The sequence below is a fragment of the Gopherus flavomarginatus genome, chromosome 20 (assembly GCF_025201925.1).
Source record: "Gopherus flavomarginatus isolate rGopFla2 chromosome 20, rGopFla2.mat.asm, whole genome shotgun sequence".
Lineage (NCBI taxonomy): Eukaryota > Metazoa > Chordata > Testudines > Testudinidae > Gopherus > Gopherus flavomarginatus.
Genome location: NC_066636.1, coordinates 19800131 through 19819744, shown reverse-complemented (window position 1 = coordinate 19819744; position 19614 = coordinate 19800131). Strand labels below are relative to the sequence as shown.

At 50.1% G+C, this 19614-nt stretch overlaps 1 protein-coding gene and 1 long non-coding RNA gene across 5 annotated transcripts in view; one reads left to right on the top strand and one right to left on the bottom strand.

Moving 5' to 3' along the window:
- The window catches only part of PLEKHO1 (pleckstrin homology domain containing O1), a 28135-nt gene extending 20121 nt beyond the window's left edge, over positions 1–8014 (bottom strand). Inside the window, exons 1-2 of one of the 4 annotated variants that reach the window (XM_050930694.1) lie at positions 7866–8014; positions 6925–7071 (exon numbers count right to left, since the gene is read on the bottom strand). In XM_050930694.1, the coding sequence (XP_050786651.1) occupies positions 6925–7071; positions 7866–7895 (177 nt within the window). In that variant the 5' untranslated portion in view covers positions 7896–8014. Of the gene's footprint in view, positions 1–6924; positions 7072–7286; positions 7480–7647; positions 7668–7865 lie in introns of those variants that run through there. The other 3 variants (XM_050930695.1, XM_050930696.1, XM_050930693.1) reach the window with 3 other exon arrangements.
- The window catches only part of LOC127038205 (uncharacterized), a 246081-nt gene extending 237295 nt beyond the window's left edge, over positions 1–8786 (top strand). The window contains exon 3 of the long non-coding RNA XR_007770601.1: positions 8736–8786. This is a non-coding gene — a long non-coding RNA (uncharacterized LOC127038205). The remainder of the gene's footprint in view (positions 1–8735) is intronic.
- The last annotated feature ends 10828 nt before the right edge of the window (positions 8787–19614 follow it).

The window sequence follows — 19614 nt, the reverse complement described above, 5'->3', positions numbered from 1 at the left end:
AGAGAGTCCACACGTGGTAATTTGGTTTGCCGCTAGCAGGTGGTATTTTGCTGAAATCATCACTCCTGCGTTATTAAAACTCCGGCAGCGGGTCAAATCCTCCCCATTCCTCATACACACACCCCCCCGCATTCCACACCCTTCTCATTTCCTCCCGCTGCCCCTGAGCACTGCAGTGTCAGTCCTATAGTGTAGCGGGAGATAATATCCCCGGCTGGGCACAGGGGCACAGGGATCTACCTGGCCCAGGCCTTGTTGGGCAGAAACTTGGGACAAGGAAGCAAAAAACCTGTTCTCAAAGGCTGCTGGGGGTAACTATCAAGTGAACTAAATCTAGAGGGCCTGGCACTCAACTACACGAAGCCCAAATTCAGCTTACACTTGAGACAGACAAGAGGGAAACTGAGGCACAGAGCAGGGAAGTGGTTTGCTTAAGATCACCCAGCAGGTCAGCAGCAGAGGCTGGAAGAGAACCCAGGTCTCCAGAGGCCCTGCTGTTATCAATGAGGCCACACTGCCTCCTAGCTTAGAGCTCCCCTCTTACAGTGAGGAGTCATCGTGGAGGGCTTGCTAACACCGTACCGGCTGTGAACAGAGCAGCCTTCGGGCCGGTACCTTTCGCCAGCAAATGAATGATATTTGTGCAGATTCGTGCTCTCGTGACTGCTGCTCCATGCAACCTACGCGAGCGGGGATGCCAGCTACCGTTTCCGCCAGGATGATGCCACGCTGTCTGCAGTCTTGCCCCGAATAGGACACAGTGCCCCCTCCCCGAGGTTCTACGCCAGCCCTTGCTCCCGGATCTCCACTCAGGTCTCCTGCATCCTCCCCACCAATCCTGGGGCCTGGGACCACCATCAGGTGTCCCTTAGGGCACGAACAAGGCTCTGCCATGCACGTCTACCCTGGGCTGCTCTTGGCATGTCCCCTCTGTGGGGAAGTCCCATACGTTTTCCCGCTCTGACGACTTTTTGAGCAGCAGCATTAGGGTGGAGACAGGACTTCAGTGTAGCAAACCCAGAGGAAACTGTTTGCTGAGCAGGTTAGGTACAGGCTGAGAGCTCAGTGCTTCTCCTGGGTTCTCTAGCCCTGTCCCTAGGGAGGAGATGGGAGGGTGGGAGGTGCAGACAGGATAGAGTGTGGGATCTGTTACAGAGGGCACAGCAGAGGGGTTGATGGAGGGGAAGGGACTAGACTCTGAGAATGGAGAGGTGGCGGGGAGGGAGTAGGATAAGGAATAGTCCAGGAGGGGGGAACAGTTTCCAGCCCCCGTGCTAATTACCTAGCAGGGCTGACCTCAGCCATGCTGGTCCAGAGGACTTGGTGGGGGAGTGAAAGGTGGGCCATTCAGAACTGTCACACCCGTACACACTCACAGGACCGCGTCACCTCTAATGCCTTCCAATGCAAAACATGCACAGACATCTGCCATGCACGTGCCAACACCCGTGAGCATACACCAACGCTACAAGGTACACCGCCCGAGGAGACACGGCACTGCTCCCACAATGCGCACATTCCTCCAAACACACGCAACAAGCCCACTCTTCAAAAACAGCAGTGCCACCACGCACACACAGTGCACAGAGTCAACACACGCTACACAACAGGGGCTGCAGAGAGCCAGTTAAAGAGCACAGCTGCAACCCCACATGCCAGGTCACACCACCAGTCACTCAGGTTTGGCCCAGCCACCCCACTGTCCTGAATGGGCCGGACCAAACCTGAGCAGCACCGCAACCGAGTGCTTCAAAGTGGGTCGGGCTCTGGCCCGGATGGGCTCTCCAGCCTGTGCTGTTCCAAACACACACACAAGCAGCACCACCACGTACACAACTCACACCTCCCAGGCAGCACACGCAGCTCACCAGCGTTCAGACGTGCTGCAGCAAACACTAGCCGAGAGCACAGCCAACTTTTTGAGGGCTCTTGTGCTCGCTGAGGCAAGGCTTTCATTAGCGGCTTCAGGAAGCCCACCAGAAAAGCACTTCCTCATTAACATCTTGTAAGCAAGGAGTCCATTCTTGATGGCCGTGGGCTTCCTGGCAGGAAGTGGTAGGAGCCCAGCTCTGTGCTGTGTTAGTCTGACTGTTATTCCCGAGTGTAAGTCAATAACAAAGCAGGGCTAGAAAGAAGAGAACAATTACCAGAAAGGTGGGTTTGGGGAGAGGGATAGGGGAAAGAAATGCAAAATGCCTTGCCGCTTACCAGAAATCAACTCCAACCAGCCTGTGTTTTGTTACTGGGAACTTTCTGGCCACCGACCAAATGCAAAATAACAAAGGTTTTGCATAGTTTATGGGACCAATTTGCAGCACTGGCTAAAGATTTGTGTGTTAGGTCGAGGCAATAGGATACACAAAGCCTTTGGCCCCTGCTAGCGTTTGGTGTGCTGATGAACTAGCAAAAGTTGCGTGGCTTTATTAAAAGGGGCACTAGAGGCAGAAGAAGTCTTGCACTGTTCTCATTTCTTCTTGACAGAACTCAATACACTAGGGCCAGGGGTTTCAACCCATAATGGAGTTCGGATTTCAGAAGAGCCCAGCTCCGATGTGGGCCCCTAAATAATAATCCCTTGTCCTTACCCAGCACTTTTCCTCAGGAGATCTTACAGCCCTTTACAAAGGAGGTCAGTGTCATTCTCCCCATTTTACAGAAATTGACAGGCAACATCAAGGTTCATTTCCTAGTTAATATGAGATTTAAGAGCACGAGGCCCAGGTCCTTGGCTGGCGCAAATCCACATAGCTGCCTTTAATGGAGCAATACTGTAACAGACCCCAATGTCTAGGCAACCTCTACAAGCTATCCCCGCTCACATCTCCTTGAGGGGCCTGCTCTTCCGATCCCTCCTCAGCTGCATCGTCTCCCTTCTCCTCACCAGGGTTGCCTGTCGGCCTTCCTAGTAGCCGAGTGTTGTCAGTGGAAAGCTATCTCAACTCAGCAGGAATGCACAGCAATGGCTCCATTTCCTCCCCTGGGTGTAATCTGGTGTGTGAAGAAACAAAAGAGGCTGCGTTCTGCTCTGCTCGACCAACCCAGATTTATTAACCTATTTGTAGGTGCTGCAGGCACCTGCTTCCATGAAAGCAAGCTTGCACAGGATGGCCAGCATAGAGGGAGACCCATGGTTCAGGGAGGAGATGAATGGGGGACTGGCTACAGGCCTGTTGCTTGGAGGGGGAGGAAATACAGCCAGAAACGTCCTGCCATCCATTCTTGTGAGTTCACATTTGTGCTCAAGAATGTCCAGAGATCCAAAGGCCAATTGCGGCCAAAAGAGAGCAACAGCGGGGTTAGATCCTAAACGGCACAAGATCTGGTTTAAAAAGAGTGTTATCACTTGAAGTCCAGAGAGAAACCATTTTACGCAGGTGCAATGCACCACACACAAATGCACCACATGCACACAGGCAGAACACACAGATGTTGCTTGTTTGTCTGCAGAATGTCACATGAGGGAGAATTGCTCCACTCTACACATGTTCATTCATATGTTGAGACTCACAGAGACATATCCCACCTGCATGTGCCCATTCCTCATTTACGCAAACACACACACATGTTCACAGAGACAAATTATTCATTTTGATGCTGACATACGCAGCCAGATGTTACCCCTTTAAGACACATATATCCACAAACAAGTTATTCTTCCAGGTAGACACATACATGTTCTCTAACGCACATTATTCATACCCAAATGCACATGTTTGTTCACACACATTGCTTCTTGTGACACACGCCTTGTTGTTCCCTACCATTGGATACATGCCTGGTCTCTGACACAGATACACATTACTCATTTAGAAACTGGCACTCACATGACTGTTCACATGCATATTCCTCATTTAAACATCTGCCCAGGGCACACCAATACTATGATGATGGGCGCTGGATAGATGTGGTACTTCTCCTTACGTTCATGTTCGCTGACACGGACACACACGCTATCCACTGAGACACTGACACAAACTTGTGAATTCTCAGACAGACACACAAGTTACTCCGCTATGCCCAGGGACTTTGCATGGCCCCCACCCCCGTGGCAGAGTCTTGGGCCTGTCTACCACACAAAGACACGGATGGGAGCCACCCACCAGCAGCTCCTCAACCTCTTCTTAGAGCCTGCCCCTTAGCTCCTCAAAGAAGAGGAAAGTAACTCCGAGTGTCAGTCATTCTAAACCCAACCCCATCCAGCGCTACTACTCCTGGGCCCAGGCTACTCAGATGTCAATGCCAGAGGCCGGGCAGGGCCTTTACATTAATCATTGACCAATCCGGCAGTAGGTCGCTAACCAGATGATCCATCTATTTGTCCCCAGTGCTCCAGGGGCATGCACGGGATGGGGGAAGTTGGAAGCGGGGAACTCTGCCTGCTCTGGAAGTTCTAGACACAGGGAAAAACCCAGACCCCATTGCAATCAATGGGCGTGGGGAAGGGGGATTCCTCTCCCACACAGTGGGCTCACAGACAGGACAGCTGCCACAAAGCTCACAAGAACAAGGCTGTGCACTGGGGCCTCTCAGCTCCTGGCTATTTCAGTCTTCCCCCTGCAGACTCAGGAAGGTTATGCAATATGGGTTACATTCAGGTCACCCCCGGGGAGGCTTCTTCCTCCCACACCAGGGCTAGCATGCTAGGGTGAAACCCTGGCCCCAGGGAAGGCCATGGGGGACTTGCCATTAGTTTTGAAAGAGCCAGGATTTCACCAGACATTTCTGATTCTGCCCAATCTGATGGGCGAGCCCTCCCCAGCTCTACGTCCTCGCCCCTGAATCATGGCTTTCTGCCCTTCTGCCTGGAAATGCACAAACTCAGCTCCACCACTTAGACGGCTACAAATGAGGAAATTCGTGAGCAGTCCCGGTGATGTTACCGCAGCTGCTCGGAGAATCATAAAGCATCCTGCCAGCGCCATTAAACATCTGCCTGGGTGTTTCAGCATGATCCCTGCAGCTCGCTGTAAATTTACCATTATTGTCTGCCAATAATACAAGCTATTCCCAGCCCCTGCCTACCTGCACCGATGGGATGGCTCACGGTATTCGGGGGGAGCAAACAGCGCCCCTTTGGCCTATGTGCGGCAAAGTGAATTTCTCTTCTAGGCCCTGATTCAGGAAAACACGGAAGCACGTGCTTAAATTCCATCCAAGTCAACTGGAGTTGAAGAAGTTGATAAAAGTTAAGCGTGTGGTTACGTGCTTTCCTGAATCAGGGCCCCCATGCAGAAGAGCAGTTCACATGCAATGGTTGGATGCTGGGCAGTGAAAAGGGAAACATTCTCTCAACCATTTAATGCAATGATCTATCTATGTCTCCATATCTGCATATCTGTCTGTTTGTTCGTACAGCACATGATCAATATCAGTCTTTCCATCTAGAGTATCTTGCTACAGTAACTAATCTACCTCTCTGTCTATTTTCTCACTGTCTATGCATTTCTAATGTGCTGATCCCCTAGTTCCCAGACATAATTTAGTTTCCAAGGAATAAGCCTCAGCCATGCCCTGTTTCTGTGGCCATCGAGAGCACGTTTGGAGTGAGTTGTGAAAAGCTGATAGATGGGAAGCTCAGACCAGCCGCTCCCCAGTTTGTTCTCCAATCATCTCTCCATTGCAATAAACTCAGATCCATACATGCTCTGCCATGCTCAATGATGTCAGCCTCTTTGCCAAAGGATCCTTCTCTCTCTGGGCCCTGTTGTTTCTCTTGCTCTTTATTCGATATCCTGGGCGATGTTAACCAGACATGCAGGCAGTGGGACCTGCCCTTGGCTGTACACACGAGTAAGGGTTGCTGGTCTGAACTGTGCTGCAAGATGGGGCCAAGGGCATACGTGCTGGAACTAAGGGTGCAGGGGATGATTTTGCACCCCTGGCTTGAAGTGGATTCCATCATATACAAGGTTCAATGGCTCTCAGCACCCCCACTATACAAATTGTTCCAGCACCCCTGGCCGAGGGATTTGGTTGGTTATCTACATCCTGGCCTATCTTTGCATCCTCATTCACACCTGTAACCCCAATCCGGACACTGACACCCTCCTCGCTTCTTGTACGCGTGGCACCAATTAACACTAAGATTTTGTTTTGAAAGAGCCATCTGGTTTAAAACAAACAAACAAAAACCCCAGTTGGGTGGATTTACGGACCCCAACATCTGTGAAACAGGGAAGGGATGAGCCATCGTCAGCTAGACCAGGACAGTCACAGATTGCAATACCTGTACTCAGAAAGCCACATCCAATTAAATCCAATACATTAAACCCCAAACCCTCAGATTGTTGGAACTGAGACAGGGGTGCTTTGCCTACCCTCTGCGCTAACAGGATGCCAAAGCAGTGGTTAAACTTTCCTTGTGCCCCTTGCTTTGGAAAAACATCTGAGTGATAAGGGACTTACTGGGCTTGGAACCTAAAACCCCCACTTGTAAATCGGTCGGTCTGGCATCCTAACCCCGCTGTTATTTCCATTTGGAAAACGATCGGGGCGCAAGGCTGCAAGCCAGGCCATTGTGGAACTTGATAACGGAGGGCAGAAATAAGGAAATACATGACTATGGGGAAAGGAGAGATGCCAAGCAAATCATTTCATGTATCGGGACGCTGGAAAAATGTCTCCTCGCCAGTCCTCTCTGGGAGACTTCAGGGCACCGTTGTGGCAGTTGTTGTTGTTAGAATCGACACACAAACCCAGCCCAGGTATCGTTTGAACTGACAATGCAGAGCCAGACAGTGAAAAGAGAATTCCCCATAGAAACTCTCCAGCTAGCAAATTACAAGATGGTTAATAAACACCACGGATGGAGACTCCAGGGTTTCCAAGGGGTGTTGGATAAATACTTTGGCTGCACAATTTGCTTTTGAAAGGCAAAGGGAGCGTGGGGGATGGGGGAGGAGAGGCAAATTAAACAAATCCTACCTCTTTCTCTGAGATATAAAGCTGATCTCCCTTCAAAACCACATAACGGTTTTTCCAGATTTCCCTAAAAATGCCTTTCCCGCAAAATTTCCGAACCCAGCCGACCTTCTCTGGCTGCATGGATTGCTGGTTTCCATCCTGTGGCCCCTGACACAAAGGGGGGGGGGGGAAAGAAGAGAGAGAGAAAAGGGATTATTAGAGGTTTCATTCCCCTATCCTTCACCCTGCCTTTTTCTCCAAGTTTGTCCTCCCCTCACCCCCAGCTTGCCCACTCTCCACCAATGCTGAGACTTAGGTACTTTGCCAGTTTCACTCTGCAGAGATTCCCCCCTGCGGACACGAAGCAAAAATAATAATAATACCCAAGGCATGGAGCGAAAATCACAAGCTCTGTCTCTTCTGGGCATGAGACAAGAACGGCTGTGATGTTGCATCCATCTCAACCAACATGCATTTGCTACCGGGGAGGGAGGAATTGCAACTAATTGATTTTTTACTGCAGTGCAAATTGCATATTTGAGCTTTTGATGAAGAATTTATTCCTGGGGGCGAAATGCAAGCGCGGGTTTTTATGTGCCATCTCTCGAAAGGCACTCAGATAAATCCATAGGTACACTACACAGAGACTCTCCATATGGGAGACAGGCACAGAGAGATACACAATGTCTGTTATGTGTGTTTCATGCCTTCCTTGCAATCAAAATGAAAACCGCATGATCCTACATCCTCTTTCACACTACACAACAGGACTGGATTTCCTGGCAAATTGAAGAGACTGAGAAACTGGAGAGAAAGAAAGAAGGGGTGGGTCGGGGTTTTTCGCTGTTGTTGTTTAGTTTTCTTTTTGCAAAGAGGGGTGGGAGGAAGTCTCAACAGAACAATAAAGAACCCCCCCCCAAAAAAATACCCCTCACCCCGAAGAAGAAGCCGTTCCAACTCACCCTTTTTGCAGAATTATTTTTTTTCATCATTCCTTAGTGTGATCAGGCTGGAGGGGAGAGGGGGAGGGGTTTGGGGTGGGGGGGATCAGAGAGGCGCTCCTGCCAGCAATGAGGCTGGATGGGATGTGTCTGTTCTTGGCTGGTGGGGGAGGGTAGACGGGAGCTGCACAGGGTCCCTCTCTCCCTCGCTGTCTCCTGGCCCTTTGTAGCTCACAGCAGCCGCGCACACACCTCCATGGCCCGGCACGTGGGCTTGCACTGAAGGGCTGATCCGGACCCCGCAGCTCCATCTATAGCCAGGCGAGTGTGACGTCCCCGAGTGGGGACTCAAGGGCGAATCGCAGCCCACAAAGGGGTTTCTCCTTTGTCTCTGACTCACTGCTGGCTGGGGGGAGCTTTGGGCAGGGCTGGGAATTGTCAGATGTCCCAGGCGAGCAAGACGCTTTGCCTGGTCCCAGGGCACCGCTCAGCTTGGGAGCCGGGAGCACCCCGCGCTGGCTGGCGCCCCGGGGTGCTGCACCCAAGAGCGGGGCTGCGGTAGCTGAAGTCTAAGCGAAGGCGGGGGGCAATTCCCTCCCTCCTGTTGGTTTGAAGGGTGGGTGGGTGCGAGGGGCACCTCGGGGACGGGAGGGGGCATTTGCGCCAGGGCTAGTGCCTGGTAAAGACGGGATCAGAGGCAACAATTCAGAGGTCAGTTGTCAAACTCCCTGAGAAGGGGGGTTGGCTTGGGGGGTGTTGCCTGGGATTGGTGTTTGCTCATTTGGGGGTCCTTCATCGGGTTCTGTAATACCCGAACCAGCGGGATGGGTGCCATGGTATCTTTGGGGCTCACATACCTTACTGACAGATAGATAGAGGGGGTGAATGGAGATAGATAGATAGAGGGGGTGGATGGGGATGGATGGATAGATAGATAGATGGATGGGGATTGGGGATGTATGGATAGGGGGTGAATGGGGATAGATAGATGGGGTGGATGGGGATAGATGTGTTTGGGGATACATAAATAGATAGATAGATGGGGCAAATGGGGATAGATAGACAGATGGGGTGGATGGAGATAGATAGATGGATGGGGACTGGGGATGTATGGATGGGGGTGAATGGGGATAGATAGATGGGGTGAATGGGGATAGATGTGTATGGGGATACATAGATAGATAGATAGAGGGGGCAAATGGGGATAGATAGATAGATGGGGTGGATGGGGATAGATGTGTATGGGGATAGATAGAGGGGGAAAATGGGGATAGATAGATAGATGGGGTGGATGGAGATAGATAGATGGATGGGGATTGGGGATGTATGGATAGGGGGTGAATGGGGATAGATAGATGGGGTGGATGGGGATAGATGTGTTTGGGGATACATAAATAGATAGATAGATGGGGCAAATGGGGATAGATAGATAGATGGGGTGGATGGAGATAGATAGATAGATGGATGGGGACTGGGGATGTATGGATGGGGGTGAATGGGGATAGATAGATGGGGTGGATGGGGATAGATGTGTATGGGGATACATAGATAGATAGAGGGGGCAAATGGGGATAGATACATAGACAGGGTGGATGGAGATAGATAGATGGATGGGGACTGGGGATGTATGGATAGGCGGTGAATGGGGATAGATAGATAGGTAGATAGAGAGCCCTACAGTAGAAATGTTCAACCTGATTCTCCAGTCTGGCACACACCCACCCTTTGCTGATAGCTGACTACATTTTAACACGAGTACTTTGGAAGTAATGCCATGAGAATACCGATGATCTTGTGTGGTGCTGTTAGCATCCTCCTAATACATTATGTGCTGGAAGCAAAAATTGACGTAAAGCACTTGGAATATAAAGTATTTCAAGGCCATTTGCAGAGGGAGCGATGGGTCTTTTGCCCCCTTTTCAGTGGCTAGTATGTCTGTGGAGACTCCCGGTGCTGGAGTGTGCACCCCATGCCAGCCCTGGTGGGATTAAGGAGGGCCAGAGGGGCCAAGTTAGGTTACTGGGCATTGCCTGGGAGAGGGTGGACCAGGGTTAATTGAAAGTGAAGCCCAACTGGGGAAGGGCTGGGACAGTATTTGAAAGACAGGAAGCTGCAGGCAGACTCTCAGGGGAGAAGTTTGTGGGCATTCTCTGGGAGGCTGGGCTCATTAGGGGGCAAGGGGAAATTTAGGGGGAGAGTTACCCCGAGACCCTGCCCTGGACTAGGGAGTCTAGTAAGGAGCTAGAAGGGGGTGCGGTAGCCACAGGGAGCAGAGTACACGCCCATGGTAAACCCAGAACCAGGCACGAGACGATGGAGAGGCTTGGTAGAAGGAGTGACAGCGATGGACACTGAACAGAGCTGGGCTGCTGGTTATAGGATCCATGGGCTGGACCCTGCTGTAGGGGTGGGGCTGGCTTCCCTTACTAGCCAGCAGTATGGTGGCAGAGAGCCCCACGCTGGGGCTGACCACCATCCAGAGAGGGCATGTAGACAGTGGTCCTGCTGGACTTCGTAACCCTGGACCGGGGGCGGGGGGAGGGGGACAGAATGGCCAAGTTACCGAAGGGAGGCTACTGCAGAGCAAGCCAAGGCAGAAGGGGGCACACAGTGCAGTGACACTTTCCCAGACTTTAGGGTTTGTCTACACTGACAGCGCTGTAGCATTCAGTGAAGACGAGAGCGCGTGGGTACCCCACCTCCCCCAGAGGTGGTAGCTATGGCCACAGGAGAAGCTCTCCTGCCGGCATATTTCTGTCTGCGCTGCGGGTTAGGTTGGACTAACTGCGTTGGATTTTCCACACTCCTGACTGATGGAGTTACACGGCCATAAGTTTGCAGTGTAGACCACTACCCCCGTCTCATGTGCTGTGGGATACACAGAGTATGTGTAAAAACATCACAGACTGCTAACTAAGATGGAGCCCTACACAGATTGTCAGCTCCCTCTTTGGGGCAGGAACCGTCCATTAGTACTTCATGTTGTACAGCTCCTAGCACTCAGGGGTCCTGGACCGTGACTGGGGCTCCTTGGTGCTACTGCAATGCCAATCACTAAAAATAATAACCACGATGCATAGAACAATACAATATAGAACAATGCATATACAGTAACCACAAGCTACAATACAGTGAGACAAAACAAATAATAACGGTAATGATCTACTTAAGGCCCTGCTTGAATCACGGGATGATTGTCAAATAATTGCAGTTGAGTTGTGAATAAGATATGGAAATCACAGAAAAGTAATAATGGACCGTTATTAATTGTGGTCATTTGGAAAAGCCAGAGAAGACCAATTTGTTTGGAACAATATAAACACTCAAGTATTAAGTTATGCCTGCTAATTTTTTTGATAACCAGACATTTTGTTGCAATTATATTTCAGTCATTGATGTGTGAGGCTGAAAAGCCAAGCCCCAGCTGCTGTCAGCTTGGATAAATGGGGAACTACTATACTAATGGGGTAAAAAGTGTGTGTTGTGAACCTCAAAATGTGTGCAAAATTGCGGACTGTGCAGAGTAAGCTAATTAAAATAAAAAATGTGGTGGAAGCCTACTATTGCAGGATCTGCAAATTCTGCAAATTAAGTAGGGCCTTAGATATACTTTCAGTCGGCATTCACAGAGCATTAGAGCATGAGTTACCAGTAGCTAGGCCCCTAGACTAGAACTCAGGAGACCTGGGCTCTTCTCCCACTCCACTGGGCTGATCTGTGATCTTAGGCAAGTCAGTTGCCTGCTCTGTGCCTCAGTTTCCCCATCTGTAAAATAGGGATAATAAAGCTTTGATGTTTAGTGTTATGCTCTACAGTTGAAAATTGCTCTGTATGGGCTGTTACTGTATATTTATTATGATTATTAACTTTTCCAAAGTGAATGCAGTGCTGATGGAAGGTGATTGTCTATTTGACTCCTGCAGGAGTGGGTTTCTGAGGGGCTCAGCACAGACCTACCAGCGGCTTCCCCATTATGAAGAGGGAAGTAGCTAAATACAGAAGCCAAATGAAAGGTTCAAGGATGAAAGTGAGGTAAAAGAGACAATAATCATAATCTCTAGCTCTCAAAGCAGGTGAGTGTTATTAGCCCCATTTCATGTGGGGAAACTGAGGCACAGAGCAGGGAAGTGACTTGTCAGAGGTCACCCAGGAGGCCAGGGGTGGAGCTGAGAATAAAACCTAGGTCTTCTCTGTCTCAGTCTAGTGCACTAGCCACATCGCCTCCCTTTCGACAGCAAGATGGGGCTGGAGCAGAGAACCCTGGGCAGCACCCGCTGTTCTAATGGCCAAGTTGGAGAGCCCCTGAGGCTGATAGCCTCCATCCATGGAACAGGGACATCCCTGAGCAGCAGATGTGCCACCTTTCCCTCCCCCTGCCATAACTCTGGTCTCAGAGGACCATTCTCAAGGGACAGGGGAGAGACTATGATGTAGGCCAGCCCTACACCCAGAAAAAAAATCATGAGTCAGGCCCCTCCAAAATCAGGAGATTGTCTTAAAATCATGAGATTGAAAAAAATAACACGTTTGCCCAGCGCCAAAACTTCAGCCCCTGGAGCTGCTTATTTTGTGTCCTACAATGTATAGCAGTAAAGCCAACCAACAGGGCGCGGTTGGGTGCTCTCTGTGAGGAGCTGGAGCCTCGTGCCGAATCAAGGAGATGGTGGGGTTTTATCCTTCGATCTTAGAATACGTGCTCAGATCCTATGAGGATTGGGACCCAGTATGTATCTCCCTGTGCTGGAGTAGGTCCCCTTTCTCCCCCCGTGGTAATGAAAGCGTTAACTGGAGACAGAGCAATGAGCTCACATGGTTGCACCTGGAGGGTGGGCCAGGCCCAGCTGAAGATGAAGTGCAGTGAGGAGGGGGCTGTAGGGAGAGTGGGGAAAGGACTCTGCTGTCCTGCCCTGGGTGCTAGGGCGTGGAAGAAAGGCCTAGCGAGAGGCAGGTGAATGGGAAGCCCAACGGGGACTTGGGAAAAGGGCCTGATGGAAGGCCAAGGTAGGAAGGAGTCCAGGGAGGCAGTGAGGGGTGTTAGGGAGCTGCCGGGGCTCAGGGCCTGCAGCAGAGTCCATCTCCTGGCAACCCAACCCGTGCAGCTGGCCTGCAGCAGGCTCCCTGATTGACTGAGTGGTCAGGAAGGGCAGCTGGTTGGCTTTTAGCCCAGCAGCAGCTCTCTGGCTGCTTACTGTAATGTGTGGCTGCCTGCAGCTGCCATCCTCCCTGTGCCTGCTGCTGCTCCAGTCATATTCCCACCCTCCTCTGAGCCCTGTTCCAGCCTTGTTCCCCAGCCTGGCTCCTGCTCTGTCCATGCTACCTCTGCTTGCTCCTGGGGCCGGCTTCCTGGGTTTTGACTCTGTTTTTGACCCTCAGTGTGGCTTTTAATTCTCATTTCTGGCTGTGACTCCTGGGCTGGCTGCTGCTTTCTTGCTCTGGCCCTGGGATCGGATTTGCTTCCCAGCTTCTGCTCTGATCACTAGGCCTGACTGCCCATGGCCCACTTGCTAATAGGAGAAGACCTTTGCTGCTCACCACAGGGTCCCTGTCTGGGCTGCCCTCCCAGCCACCAGGAAAGGTGGTGCAGAAACCCCTGACACAAGTGGGAGAGGGACTGTTGAGTTTGGAGCTGAGCCTCCAGGGAAAAAGTCCTGCGAGCTGTCGCTCTGCACAAGACGGGCGGATGACCCTGCAGCGTTCAGGAAGGGGTGAAGAATCCATGGAGGAGTGAGCCCGGGTCTGGCATGAAGAGTTACCTTTGTTCGTGTTTTGTTTATTGGCTTCTCTGTTACCCCGGGGCCAAGTCACAAGAAGAGGCAGACCGCTATGGGTCCAGAGCAGGTGGTGCCAAACGAGGAGAGCCTGCTACACCAGGCCTACCAGTGGGGGTGCCAGTGGTGAGTCTACTCCATTATAATTAGATAAATGCATATGGGGATCTGTAGATTTAGAGTCCCAATTGTAATGGGAGTCGTGTGTCTAAAGCCCCCTTGTTGTTTTTGAAAAGCTCATCCCATGTCTTCAAATCCTGTTGTGGCACTGGTGTTTCTCCATCTTTCAAAAGAGACACAAAGTCCACTCCTCAGCACTTGTGGTTATTAAAGATCCCTTGGCCTCATCGCATGAGACGGGGAGTTAATCACCCAATTCCAACATTTTACTTCCCTACAGTTCCTCCTGCAGTTCCAGTTGGAAAAGCTGTTTTTCACCTCCTGTTCTGAGCAGCTGAACACCCTGGCAGTGGCTGCATTTCAGTGCCAGTTGGAGGGATCCCTACAGAGCAGTATAGGTTTGTAATGCACCTTGAATCACACAACTAGGGGCCAGATTCTGCTCTCAGAGATAATTGCCTAAATACTGAGTCCATTTGAAGATGATGCTGTTATTCAGCAATGTGACTGGTCTGAGCGCAATGCTTGGCTCTGTGTATTTTGTCTTGGGCAATGTTCTCCTAAGTGTCTCAGGCACTTGGGGCCAGATTTTTAAAGTTATTTAAGCACCTCAAGGGGCAGGTAGATGCCAAGTCAGGTTTTCAAATGGGAAGTAGGTGCCCAGCACTTTTAAAGATCTCTCACGGAACCTCTCTGTGCATTAAGGCACCTAAATACCAGTGAAGGTCCAGTTTCTAGGAGCCTACGTGTCACAGAAAGTCAGTGGGACTTAGGCTCCTGGGGCTAGATCACCAAAGGTATTTAGGTGCCACAGTCACTTAGGCTTTTTTAAAAAGTCACGCAGCTGCTTTAACCTCTTTCCCTTAAATATGCAAACAGACAGGAGATCCCCAGGCACGAAGAGGCCTTAATAAAAGACCCATGTTGTGCTTTTCTTAAGTGCCTGAACATCCCATGTCTGGCGTGTAGTGTTGCTATGAGGCTGACATCACTGACATGAAACAGGTTTTGTAGATTTAAGTCAGCGGCGCTTCTAAATAGAAGACCTGGGGTAGTGTCATTTTCCCTGGCTGAGTGCCGGGACAGACAGACACAGCCACTCTTGAGTTTTTTTAGTGATGGAGACAGAAATTGGTTGCGATTGATAGCTAAGGGGCTAGGAGAGGGCCCCCTGTTGGTTGTATTTAAAATTGGACTGATACTCCCAGCATGCTTTGTGTTATCATTTTGGCTCCAGCTTTGCTGTTCCCTGTTCATCTAGCAGAGCTCAAAGAAAAGGTCAGTAGGTCGCTCCCAATGGCTTCTTCCGATCTTCTTCTGAATAAACTTTATTCAATGGCTGGCTCCCAGTGAGCACCCCTCCAATGGCCTCCAATCAGCAGGTAATCAATTTCTCCAGACAATGTGCAATGAAAGGAGCTAAAACAGAAGCGGCCCTCGCTTTGGGAAAGCTTCAGCTACGTCTCTGCAGTGCAATTAAGTCTGTTCCATTTGGGTTCTCATACAATGCTTTACAGCTTTAATGCCCAATCCACTTCCAGAGTGAAGTGCAGCGACAATGAAACTGAATGGCAAACCCAGGGGGGTTGGGCATGGGACTGCCAAAGAAAGGACGAGTGTTCCAAAAACAACCGCGTGAATTCTCCCTGGTGCCAAGGACCCTACGCACCACCCTGCCTTAAAGTGGGTGCAAGTGTTCACTCACCCTGAAAAACTTCCTGACGATTCTACTGAGCAATAATATCCTCCCGCAGCCCCTCAGGGAGTCTCTCTATAAGTGGCTTAGATAAAGCTAGGGTGGCCAGTGCTGCCTCTTCAGAATACCGGACATCCTGGTACTTCTGGGCATGGTGTGACCCTGCACGCACAGAGCAGGTGAGGTCACGCTGGTGGGGGCGAAGTGGGGTACTCTTCAGAATGGCTTCCCCCAGTCCCTCCAGGATACTGGACAAAACTCTGTCCAGCTTGGTCTCGGTACCAGACAGGACAAAACCATAGAAAAAGAGGATGGTGTGGCTCGAAGCTGGCCGAATGGCCGGCATATCTAGGGGGTGCTTTAGGAAAGCCATGCAGCTGGGCCAGGAGCTCCGCTTGCATACGCTCCCACTGGGCTATGTCGAGAAAATGTTGGCTCAGATCCTGGGTGGTGTTTAGCTCTAATGAAGCCAGTGGGGCTACAGTGATTTAGGGGCTTACAATTCAGGTCTTCAGGGGTCAATGTGCAGGGGGAGGGGAACCAGAGGAAACGCAACTTCATTCCACACTCTCTGTTTCTTTGCTTTAAGTGATCAGTAACCTACCTGCTAGTGCCATGGTTCTCAACTGTTCCAGGCTACTATCCCTCTTTCAGGAGTCTGTTTGGTCTTGTGTACCCTCAAGTTTCACCTCCCTTAAAAACTACTTGCTTCCAAAGTGAGGCATAAAAATGCAAAAGAGTCCCAGTGCGCTATTACTGACAAATTGCTGACTCTCATTTTTACCATATCATTATAAAATAAATCAGTTGGAATATAAATCTTGTACTTACATTTCAGTGTATTGTATATAGAGCAGTATAAACAAGTCATTGTCAGCATCAAATTTTATTTATACCAACTTCGCTGGTGCTTTTTATGTAGCATGTTGTAAAACTAGGCAAATATCTAGATGAGCTGATGCACTGCTTGGAAGAGAGAGCCTCTTCGTATGTCACTATATAATGCCTGCATCTGTAACTTTCACACCATGCATCTGAAGAAGTGAGGTTTTTTATGCCCAAATAAATCTGGTAGTCTTAAAGGTGCCACCGGACTCCTTGTTGTTTTAGAAAAATATCATGTTACCTCTATATAAATCCATGGTATGCCCACATCTTGAATGTGTGCAGATGTGGTCACCCCATCTCAAAAAAGTTACACTGGAATTGGAAAAGATTCAGAAAAGGGCAACAAAAATGATTAGGAGCATGGAAAAGCTTCTGTATGAGGAGAGATTAAGAAGACTAGAATTTTTCAGCTTGGAAAAGAGGCAGCTAAGGGGAGAGATGGTTGAGGTCTATAAAATCATGACTGGTGGAGAGAAAGTAGATAAGGAAGTGTTGTTTATGACTTCTCATACACAAGGAAGTGTTGTTTATGACTTCTCATACACAAGAACTAAGGGGTCACCAAATGAAATTAATAGGCAGCAGGTTGAAAACAAACAAAAGGCAGTATTTCTTCACACAATGCACAGCCAGCCTGTGGAACTCTTTGCTAGAGGGTGTTGTGAAGGCCAAGACCATAACAGGGTTAAAAAAAGAACTAGATAAATTCATGGAGGACAGGTCCATCAATGGCTATTAACCAGGACAGGCAGGAATGGTGTCCCTAGCCTCTGTTTGCCAGAAGCTGGGAATGGGTGACAGTGGATGGATCACTTGATGATCACCTGTTCTGTTCATTCCCTCTGGGGCACCTGTCACTGGCCACTGTCGGAAGACAGGATACTGGGCTGGATGGACCTTTGGTCTGACCCAATAGGGCCATTCTTATGTTCTTATTACCTGTATGTGGGAGGGCCTGGGAGCCCCAATCCTGGACACTGACCTCACTGTGCTAGGTACTATACAGACTATACAAAGAGCTGAGCTGAAACACAGAGTTCCTCAAGCTGTGAAGCAGCATGGCCTAGCGGGGAGTGCACTGACCTAGGACACCTGGGTTCTAGTCCTCACTCTGCTGTGTGACACAGTAATATCCCCACTTGGTGCCTATGTATTTTCTTCATGCCCTTTGTCTTGTCTATGTAGATGGTAAGCTCTTTGGGGCAGGGACTGCCTTCACCAGTACCTCGCACAACCCGGTCTCAGCTAGATTTTGCTGAAGCGATCTGTAATCCGCTCCCCCCGGGCAGCGGGGCAGCATGAGGCCTAGACACAGTTTTAAGTCACATGTTAAGGGTCCTGAGTGGAACTTCAGTGGTGCCTCGTCCTTGCCTATTTGTGTAGGTGGGAGTCTGACTCCATCTCTAGAAGCCTGCTCCTGATGCAGCCAACATAACAACCCCAGTGGACGCCTCAGCATCTCCTAATGGGAGATGACAAGATTAGAGGCTGGGACTTGCCATATTCCCCACTGCTAGACCCAGCCATTCCCACGCTAGGGCCTGACTCTCCACCGTGTTGCCCCTCATGCAGTCGCTTGCCCCAGTGCAAGGTAAAATGCAACCGAAGCCTTGAGGTACGAATTCTCGCTCTCACTAAGGCCATGCCCACACTACGGAGACTCCACCAGAATAGCTACGGTGTCATAGCTGTGCTGGCATAACCCCGCAGTGTCGACGCGGCGTATGCTAATAGAAGGGGTTTTCCATTGGTAGAAAATTGCTGTGTAGATGCTCTGGCTCTGAAGCTCAGGGATGGAGACAGTTTACAGAGTCCAAGCCACGACATCTACACAGCTGTTTGCAGCACCAGCCCAAGTTGGTGACCCAGGAGCGAAGGCGTGCTGCTGCGGGCTGTGTAGACGTGCCCATTAAGGCCATTCCCCATCACTGGAGCAGCACCGAGGGGCATGAGTGGAACCAAGAACTCGGGCTGGGGTGGTCACTTGCCTTGCATTGACAGCAGAAGATCAAGGCGGTGGGGTGGCTGTGTTCATACAGCTCCTAGCACTAGGGTGACCAGACATCCTAATAGTATCAGGACCATCCTGATATTAGGGGTTTTGTCTTATATACACAACTATATCCCCACCCCTTGAAAAAAGTGTCCCGATTTTTCACACTTGCTGTCTGCTCACCCTACCTAGCACAAGGGGATCCTGACCTTGACCGGGGGTCCTGCAGTGTTAATAATACCAGGGTGGTAGGCTTTTTGGATTTTTACCAAGGAGCAACCTTGGAGCGAGCAATGAAAAGGGGAAAAGAACGTGTGGCTTCCTAGCTGGAGTGGAGTTCCCAGGCCACGTCTGGCAGCACAATCAGATTTTATTTTTAAGGGATGGTGGATTAGTAGGAAATCATTGGTAATCATGAGTTTTGTTACATGAGGCACAAAACTGGCATTGTTTAGAAGGGAGGCGGAAGGAAGACCTTGAAAACATCAGGCAGAATGAAAGGAGATCTTCTTCCTAAAGAAATTATCTCTCGGCTTGCTGTCCTTGAACCTCCTATTCATTCACTTGGGCTCGGATGTTGCAATTTCATTCCCCATGATGCGCTGATTCATAATAAACAGTTACCAAAATATCTTCTCGCAGAAAATCAGAGGAACAAATGCTCTGGGTTGTTGGTTTTTTTTTCCTTCTCCCTCTCTTCCTTTTTGCATAATTTCGCCTCAGGACAGCGAGCGTGTAACTGCGTTGGCTGCTGCTTACAACATGAAATGAGTTTAATTAGGGCATGTGGATTTTCTTGCTTCTGAAGATAATCGCTGCATGACAGGACGCAAAGGGAAATGGGGAAAATATACTGCTAGGCAAGGCAACTGTGCCACTGAAATCCCACCTAAGGGGTGAAAGTCACATGCACACCCACACACACCATCAGCACAGGGTAAATTTCACCCAAAGTCTTTTTCGGCCTGGCTACTCTGGTGACGTGGTTATCTGCTTTCCAGCACTGCCCAGAGTCCTCGCCTAAGACCCCTTGTGGTAGGCATTGCACGTACACACAATAAGACAGGCCTTGACCTGAAGAGTTTACAGTCTAAATCAACCGGGCAGACGAAGGAGGAATTATTAATCCCATTGTACAGAGGGGGCATGGAGAGGGACCGTGACTTGCCCAAGGTCGCCCAGCAGGCCGGTGGCAGAGCCAGGAACCAAACCCAGGTCTGCTGAGTTCTAGTCCCGTGCTCTCTCCTCTGGGAATAGCTACACAGGTAGCAGGGCCGGGGCACAAGCTATTCTGGCACCTTATAA